Raw genomic sequence first — 16844 nt, 5'->3', positions numbered from 1 at the left:
GCTCTGTATATATATATATATATATATATATATATATATATATATATACACATACACATACTCACTTAGATGCTGAACAAAAAACAGCCAGGCCACAGCATCTGAAATGGAAACTTCTATTAAAGTGGCTCCGTCATGTAAGAGACTTGGGACGGTGGAAGAAGCAGAAGAACCAGAAGATCAAAGATCAGGCAGAGCACTACTGGTGCCCCTCAGGGGATTGATTTATAATCTACTTAATGTTATGATGTAGTTATAATTGGTCATTGTTCTGTTTTGTAAAAAAAATCCTATTTCAAATAAATGCTGCTCTTTTAAAAGCTCTATTCAAAGGATCCTGAAAAAAAAAAAATGTATCACAGTTTCCACAAAAATATACAACACAACTGTTTTCAAGAATGCTGATAACATGTTTCTTGAGCACCAAATCAGCATATTTAAAAAATTCTGTTGGACTGAATGACACTAAAGACTGGAGTAATGGCTGCTGAAAATTCAACTTAAACATCATAGAATTTTATTTTTCAAAATATATTAAAACAGAAAACAGTTATTATAAATTGTTATACTTCATAAATGTTACTGCTTTACCTGTATATCTAAAAAAATAAATGAAGTTTTGGTGAGCATAAGAGACTTCTTTCAAAAACATTTACAAATCTTACCGAGCCTAAACTTTTGAGCAGTAGTGTGTTTTCTGCATTTTTTTTACATAGCTGTGAATAAATGAAAGTATTTGAAATGTATGACTCTTAATTTATTACTTCTACTTTTAACATGTGCAATTATTCTGTATTAATAAGAATATTGCAGCATTCTGCAGATACAAAGTAAAATCAAACTAATTTTGTTATTTGTTAAGGCCACAATGGCCTACACAGGTTTATGCCCACATTTCCCTCCAAAGTGTGGGCATACTGTGGGGTCTACTGGGGCCCTTGGTACACATTTTCGGCTGGGACTCTACTTAGCAGGACCAAACTAAATTTGTTATTTGTTAAGGACCCACACAGCACACTCATAGTGCCCCACTGTGGCCACACCCAGCCCACAGTGTGGACATACTGTGGGGATGTTATGGGCCCACAATTGGCCCCATTGGAGGCCCACTCTGCTTTGTGTACTCTGCCTGTATCGGGGCCCACAGTGGGCTGCCCACATGGGCTAGATTTTCTGTCTGCAGTGGGCCCACACAGGCCCCAAAGGGGCATGTTTGCTGGGTAGTATACATGAAGTAATTCTGGTGTATTAGCATTTTATGAGTAGTAAATCTAGTGTTAGAGTTTTGTGTGACACTGTGTCCAAACCAAATGCAATGCGCTAAGATTATATTGATAAGCAATTTTTATGTCTACATCAGACGCAACATGGCTACAAGACGCAACAAAATCAATCACAATTTACAGCCAAGCAGAAGAGTGTGTGGGTGGGTTCTCTCTGCAAACACGGTCTCTCTTAACAAAACAGATAAGTACATAATCAAATTCATGAATATTGAATCATTTTAATATTATTCAAACATACTCAGTGACTGATACAATCTTTGCCATCTAATACACTTGTTTATTTACACAGGGTTCACAGTTTGAAGTTATTTTCAACATCTGAGGAAAATGATCCATTGTTTCTTTAATTATGACTATTAAAGTCATGCAGAAATTATATTCAAACTCAAACAAAACTATTATAATATTGTACAAAACATACCCGAGATAATCACTGAGCCATCAACTGCTGTTTTGGCTGGTCAAGACAAAAACTCTAACATGGAAAAAATACCTTTTATCCCATGTTGTATTGATACATCTTGTTAGGACACAGTCAAGTAAATCTAGTGTGTTAGCATTAAATAAGTGAAACTAGTGTATTAGCATTATCTGTGAGAAATCGTGTTAGCATTTTGTGTGAGGTAATTATTTAACGTGAGAGCTGTGAACTAGTGCATGTGTGGGTGAGCATAAAAGTAAAAATATATGAGAGAGAAATTCATGAATGTGATGAGCAAGGCACTGTCCTAGACTCACTCTCACACACACACACACACACTTTTAATACTGGACTGAGCTGCGGTTAAACCGTAACAGCTCTTTAGTCAAACACAAACACAGCTGCTAGCATTTAAAACAAGCAATGAGAACTGTGTGGAAATAAATGTCATCAGGACATTTTGGTCTAGTTTTCATCATAATTCACTGACAAACGAGAGAGTCTTTTTTTTTTTTTTTTTTGCGAGAAGTGTCATCAGCAGCCAGTGTGCTACTCACTCACTCTGAGAAAGCAGAGAAAATGGCCAATGATGCAAACTGAAGGCTATGGAAAAGGTGGGTTTAGGAAGCTGGAGTAATAATGTGCATCAAGGTAACAAAGTGCATTTAAATGAAAGCAGGACACACACACATCAAGAGCGTAAAAGATGGTTAAGGCGCCAAAGTAAGCAGCACATGGCCCCGCTGTGAGCAGGCCGCTGAGAGATGTTGGGATGCTGGATTTCATCCTGCAGGGTATTCATACAAATGGATGTATCTATGCGAGTGTGAGGAAGAGAAAATAAAAGAAAAGGTGGTGGATGAATGCAGATGTCTCCTCTATAACCTACACAGCGCATAAAGACCCCATATTCCCAATCTAAAACACATTAACACACAGATAGAGCAGATTGCAGTGCCCTGTATTCCCTCATCCACATCACTCTGCAGACCTCTCATTACGGCTAATTACGGACTTTTCACAACTCATTCTTAACCCTGGGTAAACAATCTTGTTCCTTATTCCATGTATTATAATTTTCACACTAGGGCTGTGTATCACCAGCAAAGTCACGATACGATGCGTATCACGATACAGAGGCCACGGTGCGATACGTATCACGATACGGGACTGCATTGAATTTCACCTCAGAAGAGTTTAGTAAAACAGCTGTTTATTAAACACTGCATACTGTAGTGCCATTTCTAACTATTGGCAGAGCAGGCAGTTGACCTCTGCATTATGAAGGGCCTCCATAACTGAACCACAGTACAATATAGGTTATGGCATAGGTTTCATGTTTACATTGGGCACTCCCCACCAGGTACAATATTCTGATTGTTTGCATCTTGTTTTTAAGCCCATAAATAATAATGTACTCGTCCTAATAATTTTATATTGTAATGTACTCATTCTAATATATAAAAAAATCATATTTACATTGCTGGTAGGTTATTATTGCACAAACTAACACACTCTCTACGTAGGGGTGTGCGATATTGACAAAAAATTATATCTCGATATTTTCTGGGATTTTATCGATAACGATAATTAGACGATATTTTGCTGAGTGTGTTATTGTGCTGGTACCTTAAGGACTGCCGAAAACAGCTGACTCCTAATGTTTTTAATATTCTTCATATTCTGTGTGGTGGTCAGTTCATACTGATAGAAATTAATCTTTTCCAATAAGTTTAAACTGATTTAATGTCAAATCGCACATCGTTAAAACAACAATTACGATATTATCGCAGACGATATATATCGCACACCCCTACACTCTACGTTAAAAAAAAAATAAAAAATTTAGAAGAGTTCTAAACTTATGCGCTGTCTTCACTGAATCTAACGCACACACACGCTCAGTCAGATCACGTTGCGGCCGCACTCAGACATTCAAAGTGGAGATCGCTAAACTGCAAGCTAGCCAGTGTTTTCAGAAAGCAAGCACGTTTATCCACAGTGGAGAGACCGAGCGTACACAGGGTTGCCAGGTTGACAAAGGTAAGTAGCACGTTTAGCAGATGTTTCCGTATTGCACAAGTGGGAAACTCTGTTTTGGGGATTACGTCTCTTTATATCAGGCAACCCCGGTTGTGTTCCTCTGCGGCAAGATTAAACATTGTTGTAGCCTATATATTATGCTCTATTCATTATTTTTTAGAAACCTTGCACTTTTCTACTCCGTTTTAAACGTTGTTCTTGTATTCAAATTAAGCGCGGTCCTCTGCTGCACACGTGCCACAATATCGATACTGGGACAGCTGTATCGATACTCGTATCGTCAAATCTCTGTGACGATACATCGTCGTATCGATGTATCGAACACAGCACTAGTTCACACATTACCCTGGGGCTAGTAACTAATCAAAGGTAGTCATGTTTTTCATACTACATTTGTAAACTCTTGGTTATTTATTTGCATATTTACTACTACTAGTAGGGCTGGGTAAAAAATATTGATATCTCGATTTTAACCGATTCTCATTTTTACAAAACGATATCGATTCTTAAAACAGATTCTCATTTTTACGAAACAATATTGATTCTTAAATTCCAAAAATCAATTAGTCTTGCCTGTTTTCAGTTAATGAACAGAACATTGAAGCGCACCTCCCATCCAATAAATCGCAATAAGCATTGTGCGTTGGTACTTTAAATATGAAACAATTTCAGATTTAAATTTATGTCCATTGTATTGCAGTATTCAAACAATAAATGCTGTTTTGGCTCTGTTTAATGTGGAGTGACAGATCGCTGTAGCTAGTGTTGTCAAAAGACCCGGTACTTCAGTACCAAGTCGGTACTTAAAAAAATGAAAATGTTACGGTACCAGGTTTTTTTAAGTACCGGTGGTACCGAGTACCCGGTCAACCCGGTTCTTGACGAGTAAAGACTGACACCCGGATCAAATGAAAGAGTTCAAGCAGGTAAGTTTCAATTTTATTTTTAATATTTCCATCTTCTGTTATGAATATTATTCCATATTTTAATTTGAATGACGGATTGAAATCAACATCGCCGTTTGAGTAGTTAGCATATGCGCGGCTGACGCTAATATAATGAGCATTAGAATTAAGTTTCTTTATGAACTATTTAATGCTCCTATAACTTTTATTAGGGCAAAAAAAACAGGAGGACATGGTGGTATTTACTATTTTTACACACCAGAGGCTTTTAAATGAATTGTGAATCTAAAATATGCGTGTTAGAGAACGTACAAATGGTTAACAGCGTTTATGTCATATCAGTCCGTCAGAAAAACAGTTCTGGGCTTTTTTTTTTTTTAGCTAGTTGGTTAGTTGTTATTCTTGGCTGGATAACTCTAGCAGGTATAGATAACTAAATATGTACACAGTTTGGATTAAATGAAAGTACAGTCAAATTTTATTTCCTGTATAGACTATCTAACATCAACTTATAGTGAGTGAACAATATATTTTTTACAACATTAATGTTTTTGAATGTTATTTAATACAAACACTTGATCATTCATGTTTGTTCATTGTGCATTAAATAATTTTAACAGATTGAACTGATTTTATGTATTAGTACATTTTTAAATTAACCCTAAGAAGAATAATTGCTATATAACTATTGTTTATTGATAGGTCATGTTATCCAACAAAAGGAATCTTATTGTAAAGTGTTTTTAATACTACAGTGTCCATCTATTTGATATACACTTGACTTAAAATATATGTAATCTTATCAAAATTTATTATAAAAGCTGAGGTTTGTTATTTACTGAAAAGTTAAATTATAGCTTGTGTCAATGATCTAATGTTGCATTTGGTCAGACTCAGTCCATTGCTTTACTTGAGTATATTATATTTTCCTTTTACAACTGCAGGCTGAAGAAGATCCTGAAACACACCAGCAAACCCTAAAACAGACAACAGTTTACATATGCTTTTCAGCGGCAGCAGAAATATGACAAAAACTTTTGGGTGAAACTTGTTTACTTTTTTTTCATACTTTTATTACTTGCGGAAAAACTTGAAACAATTTTAAATAAGTATAAAGAATGGCATTGATTTTTGTACATTTTATTTTTGTGTTTTTTTAATTAGTATGTTTTTGTGTTTTGCTTTGGTACCGAAATTGATACAGAGAACTGTGGATTTTCATTGGCATTGGTACCGAATACTGAAATTTTGGTACCGTGACAACACTAGCTGTAGCGCCTCAGTACAACAGACGCGGCAGCGCGAGGCGCACGTGACCTGATCATCTCCTCCACATTAATTCCAGTTTCAGCAGAAAATAAACATGACTAAACATCCGAAGGTAAGTTAAAAGAAAGACTACAACTCTACAATCCGTATCTTGTCTCATGTAATCTCTCAATTAGTGTTTCAGTCGCGCAAAGACGTCAATATAACAGCTTGTAAACAATTCATGTAACATCACATTTACCTCAGAAAGCATATTTGGTGACCATAAACTCGATAGTCAGCCAGAAAAATAAACTCTAGAGAGTAGCATTTTGCTAAATATATGCACCATATACCATTATTATAATTTTTACCATTCTTTAATGCTTTATTTGTGTTTGAATAAATCCTTCCAAGTTTTTATGACAGCCACTATTTAAATGTGTATATTTAAAAAAAACTAACTGAAGTAATTGTAACTTAATTATTATAAAAACTTCATTAAGTGCAATTTAAGCATTTGTACAGCACAAATCAGTCAATTCTAACCTTCAATATTATAATGTAGTACCAACTGACTCATGTATATTTTACAGCATTAGTTGAGAGATTTTTTTTCCTTGAGAAAATTTGGCATGTACTGTACATGATATGTATCCAAAATAATCGATATTGAATCGAATCGAATCGGTAATCGAATCGAAAGCTTGTGAATGAGAATCAAATCGTGAAATTTGTGTCAAAATCCAGCCCTAACTACTAGTCAAGTCACTTTTACTTATAGCACTTTATACAATACAGATTGTTTCAAAAAAGTAATAAACAGGAAAATAACAATCAACTATGCAAATTGAATCAAACGAGACAAATTGGTTAGTGGCTGTTAACAAGTGCCTACATGTGACTACAGAGTGAGAGGCTACTCACTAGTCTACTTTTACGGCTTCAACGTGTTTATACTCACACTCTCACAAAATATTCTAACAGTCTTTAACTGAAAGTTGTTGTGCGATTGTGGTATTGTTCGTTTTTAGCCTATGTTTAGATTTTTACTTGGCTGGCGATTGTATTTAGACTTCAAAATTAATAAATGTTATGTTCATTTGTGAAGATTATGATGAACGAAGCGTGTAAGGATAATAAACTTTTGTTGGTCGCAGAGCTTATTTCCTGCAACAATCCAAAAGCCAATGGAAAATCCTATTGTTTTTTTTAATCGAAGGAACCAGGGTGGTGCTAACTTCCAGGTTGGCCTACAAAAATACGTCATCACTGCAGCACTTTATGGTGTTCACCAGGGGTGTCCAATCCTGCTCCTGGAGGGCCAACGGGTCAACAAAGTTTAGTTCCAACTTCCAACCAACTTCAACACACAAGCTTGGAAGTTTCTAGTGAGTCTGAAGACCTTGATTAGCTGATTCAAGTGACTTTAATTAGGGCAATGCTAATACTAGCTAAAGAACTACTGAATACCCGTTTAACTCTCAACCAGTAATCACAGTAGTGTTTTTGATCAGGAATTGAGGAAGGGAGACTGTGCAGGGTGGATAGCATCTTGGATGACAACAGAGCAGTTTTTGATAACAGGTTAAAATTGGTTGGTTTCTTTCAAAACTACATGAGTTAAAAGTGACTTAACCTGGGATTTACAGAAGATATTAGACAGAGTTTAGCTGCACGGTGAAAAGCTCTACTGCAACAATCATCTCAGTTTACACTCAAAGACACCAATTACTCCTGGGACATAACCATCACTTTCAATCACACACACTTATGTGGGGAGAAAAAGTACTAAACAAAAGAAAACATTTATTTCCAGGTTTATGGGCTCATTAGAGACAAGCAGCAATTTGAAAGTGAAAATAATGGCATTTACTGCAAGCTGTGCTGACTCATCATCTGCAGCCCACAGGCTGTTGAGCTTTATGTAAGAGGTCTTAAAGTGTCACCGCCAACTAAAACACATTAAACTTGATCAATATTAAAAGTCAAGTAGATTTGAATATTATTCGCGTCCGTAAAATGAATGATGCAAGAAATCCCAAACCCTGAGTATGAGAATCGGAGCCGTAATGCCTGCCTTAGCAAACAACTCTAACTCCAACTCCAATAGACATCTGCTTCATTTGGGAACAGATCTCACACAGTAAGACACATTTTGTGGTACATCTGGAAGAATGAAAATCAAACTCTACATTACATCAGTGGAAATCTGTAATAGCATTTAAAACGAATCAGCCAGTGGCTATAACTCTCTCAGAATTATTCTCATCCAAGATTGCAACCCATTTTCAAAAGCTGATAATTATGCCTGTGACGAGCCTGGTTTGATTAAATATGCAACAGATTAAATGGCCAAAAACTGTTAAATTTAAAAACAAACAAAACAATTTCCGTTCATCTCCAACCAAAGCACTACAGAGAGAGAATACATCTACATGAGTAGCAAACACTAGAAGGTAGAGTGTGCTTGCAAGTTTAAAGCATGTAAACACACACACACACACTCCTCTCACCTCTCTGATTTTGTCCCTCTTTTCCTTGGTGTCAGGGTCCCCTGGGTCACCATTATTGACCCCTACCAGTTTGGGCATAGATACTGGAGGCAGTGGTTTGGGTCCATCTTTCTTCTTCAGGTCCTCGGCTACCTTGGTCTTCTCTGTCTGGATCTCTGCCTTCAGCTCCTCTTTGGATTTGCGGAGCTTTTCCTTGGCTTCCTGCAGTGCCCGCTCATGATCTGCCCGGATCTTGTCACGAAGGCTCTCCTCTTCTTCCCTGCAAGCACACAGTGAAATATATCAGTAAAGAGTAACTTTAATTGCAATTAAAAAAAAGTGTAGGAGCCAGTCTATATTTTATTTATATAAAATGTTTTATAAAATGTTCAACTTATATAAATTGTTAATATAAATATTAGTATAAATATTATATAAATTGTTAGTATAATTTTACACATACACACATCCGTGGCTTGTTTAAAAGTTTAGGGTCAGTAAAATGAATTTTTTAACGAAATGAATACATTTATTTAGCAAGACCTTGGATTTAAAAAACTGACAAAGGCCTTTATGTTACAATAGATTTTCCTTTAAAATAAATATTTTTGTACCAAACCATCACATAAAAATGATAAAAAGATACAAATTTATGAAGGATCATGTGACACCGAAGACTGAAAATTCAGATTTGTCATCACAGAAAAAAAAATTATATATTAAAATAAACTTATTTTAAACTTTATTTTTGATTAATTGTATTTTTATACAAATACACACAGAAGGAAGAAATGAACTCCTCCCACAGAGGACAGTACATTAACAACAAACAAACCTCATCAATCTCTCCAACAAACCAACATAGGTTTATTCTATTGTTATAAATCTTCCAGTCAGGGGAAAAATGGAGATATGACTGCAGGGACAATAATCACAGACTTTTACACTGCTCACAGCTTCTATGATGAGGCAGACAATCTACTCACAGGCATTTCTTCTGCAAATGAAAAACAGAGCAAGTTTCTGTAACCCTGCTAAATCTACAGCTCCAAAGCAAAATAAATTATATTCATACATTATAAGCTTGCAGTCTGAATCAAATGTGATGGGTTAAAAGAGCCGGAGAAGACTGTGAAATAAAACAAAGACAATAAACAGACATATACGTCTTTCAATTGCATTGACTTTGCTGACAGAAAACGAAAAAACAAATATGCAGCATACAAGTCAGAAACTCATACAGACAGAAAGATTCATCGGTTTAGATCATTCTAAAGAACCTTATACTGAATCAGTAGTTTTTGAATAAACATCTGACTAAATGAGTGAACCGCAAATCATTACATCCATTCGTGTTCGACTTATAATGAACAGTGTTTACCATATGTACTTGGACTCTGTGACTTAAATTACCATAATTACTGGCTGTTTTTTTTTCATAACAGCGTGGAGGTTATTCAGAAATCATTCCCAGAGTGCTTTGTAATAAATGGTACTAAAATTGTATTAAAAGAAACAATGTGTTACAACAATATTATTTTCATTAGTATGCATGTAGTTAAGAGCAATTAAGGGGGCGAAGTGTGGGAGAACGCACAAGAGACTCATCATATAACACAAGCCACAAAGTAACATAATCTGATGCCACACACACACAAAGAAGAATAAGGGTGGAGAGACAGAAGATTTTTAGGTCCTGTGAATCAATGAAGCACACCAGCCTAAAGAGAGAGCAGGAGGGGATTGTAAGGAAAAGAGGTCAGGTGGATACAGTGACACAGACAGTGATATGCTGGGGCGACGCGGGTTATCTCAGACTGGTTCACTCATTGTTATTTACGGCCTGGAAACGTTCGCCAGGTGACAGTAAGACTGAGTGGGGAAGACCGACAAAACATCTGCTAATCTATGCTGTCTTAACATTCATTTCAATGCTTTACTTAAATGCATAGTTTATTATTGATAATATTTAGCCACTATTTTGCATCATAGTGCTTCATTAGCTTAAAGGGGTCATATGATGCGATTTAAATTTTTCTTTGAAATTTTTCTCCAATCTTTGGAGTGTTACAAGCTCTTGGTGCATAAAGAAGATCTGTAAAGTTGCAAAGACTAAAGTCTCAAATCCAAAGAGATATTCTTTATAAAACTTAAGAGTCAGCCACGCCTACCTAAAACGGCTCGTTCTAACACGCCCCCACATACCTACGTCACTATCTGGAAAGATTTGCATAACGCCGCCCAAATGTTCACGAAAAGAAAGAAGGCGTAACTTTTATTCTCGCTGTAATTTTGTTGTTGCCGCCGCCATGCTGTAAAGATGCTGTGTGCTTCGTTGTGAAAGCGAAAGGAGAAACAATAATGTACAGTATGTGGAAAATAATGTGTTTTTTGAACCTTAAACCGCATAAACACATTTCATTACACCAAATACACAAAATAATGTTCTTTTTAGCAGCATCATATGACCCCTTTAAAAGATATATACGACGAACACTAGCGTCATTGTATTGGAGAATAAGAACTTTAATTACAGTAAAGCATTACTGAGTGCTGATGTGCACATTTTTGATGACCGGGTTAAAGGGCTAGTCTGCAAACAGGGACGTGCGTGAACTGGAAAAATGTGGGCACTAATGGCTCCTTGTGAGGGATCATTAGGCCTCGCTAATGACAGTAAACACCAATAACACTCTGCATTGCATTAGAGTAAAGACATCTAATGTCTATAGTAATGCCCCACTATAATGGATTTACCTACAAATCTCAGCCTGCAACCACTCGCCCCCTCTCACATAATTCTTTTGGATTTTAGTTTTTTGGCTGCATTATCTCTCTCTTTGAAAGGCTTCTCAAAGCTAAGTTAGAGTCTAGGTGATTTCATGGAAGGCTTATAATGTCAAACATGCGATTAGAAGCATGTCAACATTTGTCTGAATCAATTACCCCAACTGAGACAAAGTCAGTCCAGGGCAAATCAAAGTGTGGCTGCATTAACATGTTTAGCTCAATCCATTGCGTACTTTTCATGAGAAATTCCATAATTTCCAGGCATTATGTGAACCCACCTACAATGTTCCCAACAAGCTCTAACTGGAATATTCTTTGGAAAGTAAAGTTATTATATGAGCTCCAAGTAAAAGTGCTCCATGTATATATATATTTCAGTCTTGTTTGATAAATATAGTAGGCATTTTTTTACAGTAATGGCTATTTGCTCTGAAATGGTTTAAATGAAAAGTACCATAATTTCAACCATCGCAGTCAAGCATTCATAGTCAAGCAAAAACTAAAATACAGTAAAATTATATTTTTAACCTACCCACACATCCACCTTCAAACCTCAGCTGCTTCACTAGTGAGGGCTTATCGCAGAAGTACACCAAACTCTGTCTACAGCAGAATGGGTCCAGAAGCACTTTTGGAGCTGTTATCCCCTGTGTGTGGCTCTCCGGGTGTAAAGCAGGTTCTCATTCTGGTACAGCAGATTAATTCTGTACGCCTCAGGAGTCCCAATTTATCTCAGACAGACCCATTCCTCAGCCCCGTCATTAGGCTTTGATCAGGATTAGTGGTCGACATATTGGTTTTTGACAGCTGATGCCGATATCTTAGAAAGCAGGGTGACCGATGGCCAATATAAAGCCCTCCCATCCATCCATCCATCCATCCATACTTTTGTATTTAAGATATTAAAAATCATTTGAAAATGAATTAAAAAAATAAATGCGTAAAACAAACATACTTGAGATGACAACTTCTTGATTCTGTTATCCTATTACTGTATTTTTCACAAATAAATAAATATTTTAAATATATATATATATATATATATATATATATATATATATAAAAAGGAAGTAAACTGCAACGAACAGGGCACTCAGTAATCTAGGCAGTTTGTGTGCATTGGGAATAGGCCGAATATTTTTTCAAATAAAGTAACATTAATTTTACATACAGCACACAGTGAAAATTAGAGCCCGACCGATATATTGTTTAGCCGATAGTATCGGCCGATATGAGCCTGTCGCCGATATATCGGTATTGGCGAATATGCCGCCGATATGAAATTTTTTTTTTTTACAGAACATATAACGCAGATTAAACTCTTCTGAATGGTGTAATTACTTAGTTTGTCCAGCAGAGCGCGCTCCATTGTTTGCTACTGGCGACCCAGAGGCCCATTCTTCGTACGTCGCTTATTACATCCGAGATGAAATGTCACATCCAAGATGATATCATCGCACTAATCAGGATCTGGCTAATTCGGTTCTTCGAACGCACCTGCTGTTGATGAATAGTATGGCTGGATTGAGTTATGAGATAATTGCGCGTTCATGGGTTGGTTTAAAAGGGGCTCTGTATCGATACTCGAAACCACGATCAGCAATGCAGCGATTGGCTAGCGGCAAGACAGCAACGTAATATCATATCATTAAAAAAGACACCTGACGAAAAACTTGACAAATTTTTTGACTTTTATAAGGAAACAGCCAAGCGAACAAAACTACATAAATGTTATAATAGATAAATGAAATGTGCACTGTATTTTATTTTATTTACATTTTTTACATGATTCCTAATTATTTATATTCACGATTTCTAATATTTGTACAGGCTTTACATTTTTATTTCAATGTAGTAATTAGCAATTCATTTAATTTTATATTTGAACAGATTTGTTAAGTTTCTTAAGGCTCAAGATCATGTTAATCATTTTATCTGCATCTCCTGCGCTCAACCAAGCCACTCCCATAATAGCTGTCATCACTCAAATTAATGCACGATTCTACATTATCTGTATAGTATGTGTGTAAGACAACAATCCAAGATCATGCCAAATCGTCAACAATCAAATCCAGCTACCTGAGTTAGCGACGTACGAAGAACGGGCCCCAGGTCAGTGTAGCGTAGAGATGCGCGGATGAGCTCAAACTTCACCAGAGTCCGCTGCTTAAATAATCCGCCCGCCACCCACCCGCACCTATATTTGATCGTCACATTACAATGATTTTAATTCTTAGTTTTGCATGATATGATGAATGGATGGCTTATTTTTAACAGGAGATTCAGTGACGTTAGAGACTAGAGCTGATCTGCGCATCACAGCACGCGTCTGCGGCGCATTAAAGCCTGTGTTACGGCCACCAGAGCTGATCGCGGCTGGACCGGCGTTTATACCGGCCGCGCCGCAGCCCAGAACTCATGCTTATCACATCGGTCACTTCACATTGCACGGCGCACGTACGGTGTATATTGTCTACACTGGATGCAGTAAACTGATGCCTTGTTCTATTTATGTTGTCACCTAGTTAGAGAGACTCAATGCTAAGTAAATAAATAGCAATGTCCCTGTCTTTTACTCTCACGAGTCTCACAATGAGCTTATCATATTTGTTTGCTACATTAGTAGGGCCCTATGATTTCCGCGATGCAGAAAACATGAACAGAATCGCGGAATCCAGTCATAAAAACGGAATTTACTGTACAACGCGGCGTTTCATGGAATTTGTCTTATTTTTGATGAATAAATAAAAAACAGGTCAGAACATATACACATATATACATATACATATACATATACATACATATATACATATATACATACATACACATATACATAGCTTCTGGATTCATGAATATTAATCAGGTTGTGTGCGTTCGCTCGAACTGATTTGCTGAAATCAAAATGAGGGACGATAATAGGTGAGCACCAGCCAATGAGATTGTCGTTTGCGGATTAGTTCCGCCCACTACCGGAAAACCCGGCATTTCTTAAAAGCTGAAGAATTCCAAAGGAACTCCGTTATTTTGACAGGAAAATAAAACAAAGAATATCGTTTACATGTATCACATCAATTCTGCATGTTATGTAAGACTCTCTCGCTCTCTCTCTCTCTCTCTCACTTTGTGCGAGAGAAAGCATCAGCGAGTCGTGCGCACGAGTGAAAATATATCTGTGCTAAACTTATACTCAGCCTCCAACTCACACACTGGCGAGTAAAATCTAATTATTTATTAGCCATTGGCTAATATTATACATCAATTAGTCGCCCAGAGTGAAGATTTAGTCGCATATGCGAGTGATTTACTCGCAATGTAGAGGGTTGAAGTTATATATATTTTGTTCTATTTGTGTTAAGTTACTTATAATAAGTGAAGTGAAGTTTACTGTTAAGTGCACTGATGTCAGACTCATTTTGAATAACAAAGTTTATTGATAAATTGTTAAATACCCTGCCTCCACTACATAGGCCTATGTTGGTCACATCATTATAAGTGTTTGATCACCACATTTGAGTTATCATTGCAAAAAATGTGTTTATGTACATATATTCTGTTTATGAAGGCTATATACTGTATTCTATATACGGAACCAGTCAAAAGTTTGGACACACGAAGGGGAAGTGTGTCCAAACTTTTGACTATACTGTACTATAATATAGCCTACACAAAGAATATTGGCCGATATATCGGTATCAGTCTTTTTTTACTCCCTAATATCGGTATCAGCATCGGCCCCCAAAAAACCCATATCGGTCGGGCTCTAGTGAAAATGTCATGAATATGACAGTGGGCAAATGGATAAAGCGCAGTATACAGGTGCATCTCAAAAAATTAGAATATCGTGAAAAAGTTCATTTTTTTTGTAAACATTTCAAAAAGTGAAACTTTCATATTTTCTATAGATTCATTACATGCAAAGTAAAACATTTCAAAAGTGTTTTTGTTTTAATTTTGATGATTAGAGCTTACAGCTCATGAAAGTCAAAAATCCAGTATCTCAAAATATTCGAATATTTCAAAAGATCAATCAAAAAAAAATGGATTTGCAAAACAGAAAAGCTCAAATTCTTTAAAGTGTGTTCATTTATGCACTCAATACTTGGTCGGGGCTCCTGGAGCACAAATTACAGCATCAGTGAGGTGTGGCATGGAAGCGATTATACTCTAGAAGACAAAGTATTTTTCACAAATAAATAAATATTTGATAAAAATATAATTAAAAAGGAAGTAAACACTGTAACCAACAGAGCACTCAGTATTCTGGGAAGTTTGTGTGCATTGGGAATCTTATTTTTTCAAATAAAGCCAAGGTAACACTCATTTTACATACAGAACACAGTGAAAATGACATGAATATGACAGTGGGCAAATGCATAAAGCGCAGCATAATTTGAAATCAGTCACGAGTTAAAATTTTGTCGATCGCGCGTCTCCAGTGAAGCTGAACTCTCCTCCTGTCCACATTCAATTTGCACGGACCGACCGTCAGTACACGCGATCATGTAGACACACTGATAGAAATCTGTATCATCGAGGAAAACTTGAAGTATTCAGCACTGTTATTAAGGAACACACTGCTTAACTTGCCCACTAATAAAACAGCTGACTGTATGTGCTTTCCATTAGTATTTAGTTTAGTACAGATCCACAGTGCCAGCAAATGTTTGTGAACATACTTGCATGCAATCCCCTAGAGAACTGAGCTCATTTTCAACAAAATACCACCTACACCTGTGGAGCCACGTGGATACTGGCCCATTTCACAGAAATGAGAAAATAAGGTCAGAAACTCATATTTCCAATATATAGTTCAGGAAGGGCCTTCTTCCACCATCCCTCACTTTCTCGGCCCATCTTGCCTTTCAAGAGTTCAAAGACAACACTGTGTGGCAGTTTCTTAATGTATCAGTCTCAGCCTGAAGCTGCTCTGGGGAGTAACAGCTTCCTGGTATCAAATGATGCATACAGGTCTGACTACAGCCTTTAAGTGGACAGCAATTGAGCGAAGCGGAGCTTCTCTAAATTCCTTCCTACATTTTTCATGCCTCGTTTTAAAAACAAATCTCCTTTCTGACTTCCAGGTCTTCCGTTCCAGTCCTATTTGATGTAAAGCTGCGTCATGAGGACGGACAGCTGTGCACAGTGGACTCTGTCATTTTTAATCACTTTAATGGAAAAACCAAACTAGAAGCAAATGGGTGCATCTCAATCAACTCCCTAGTTCAGTAGTCAGAGCACTGATCAGGGAGTTGGCCATTTTAAGGGCTGTCTCATTCACAAAAACCTTCCAAGTGCACTGGAACATTCGCTCCCTGAAAAAAACCCCACAATGCACCGCAAAAACTAGGGAGCATCGATGCTCACTATGCTCCCTTACCAGGTATTAATTCACATTTCTGAAGCGAGAAACAAACCACATGAGCCAACTCGATAAATATAATGACACGCAATGACATATAATGTTTATGCGGTTTAAGGTTCAAAAAACATAATTTTCCACATACTGTACATTGTTTCTCCTCTATGCCCCGCCTTTCTGAAAAGCATTGATTTTTTACAAAGCTCATCGGTCTGAAAAGCGAGGTGTGCTCTGATTGGCCAGCTATCCAGTGCGTTGTGATTGGCCGAATACCTCAAGCGTGAGACTGAAATGTTA

General features: G+C 36.8%; 1 protein-coding gene across 3 annotated transcripts in view; it reads right to left on the bottom strand.

Moving 5' to 3' along the window:
- The window catches only part of LOC107658234 (mannosyl-oligosaccharide 1,2-alpha-mannosidase IB-like), a 105996-nt gene that overhangs the window by 75458 nt on the left and 13694 nt on the right, over positions 1-16844 (bottom strand). For all 3 annotated transcript variants that reach the window (XM_016446698.1, XM_016446701.1, XM_016446700.1), the window contains one exon: positions 8420-8678. In XM_016446698.1, the coding sequence (XP_016302184.1) occupies positions 8420-8678 (259 nt within the window). The remainder of the gene's footprint in view (positions 1-8419; positions 8679-16844) is intronic.

This window comes from Sinocyclocheilus anshuiensis, unplaced genomic scaffold, assembly GCF_001515605.1.
Source record: "Sinocyclocheilus anshuiensis isolate Anshui unplaced genomic scaffold, SAMN03320099.WGS_v1.1 scaffold263, whole genome shotgun sequence".
Lineage (NCBI taxonomy): Eukaryota > Metazoa > Chordata > Actinopteri > Cypriniformes > Cyprinidae > Sinocyclocheilus > Sinocyclocheilus anshuiensis.
This window is presented reverse-complemented; position numbering and strand designations above follow the sequence as displayed.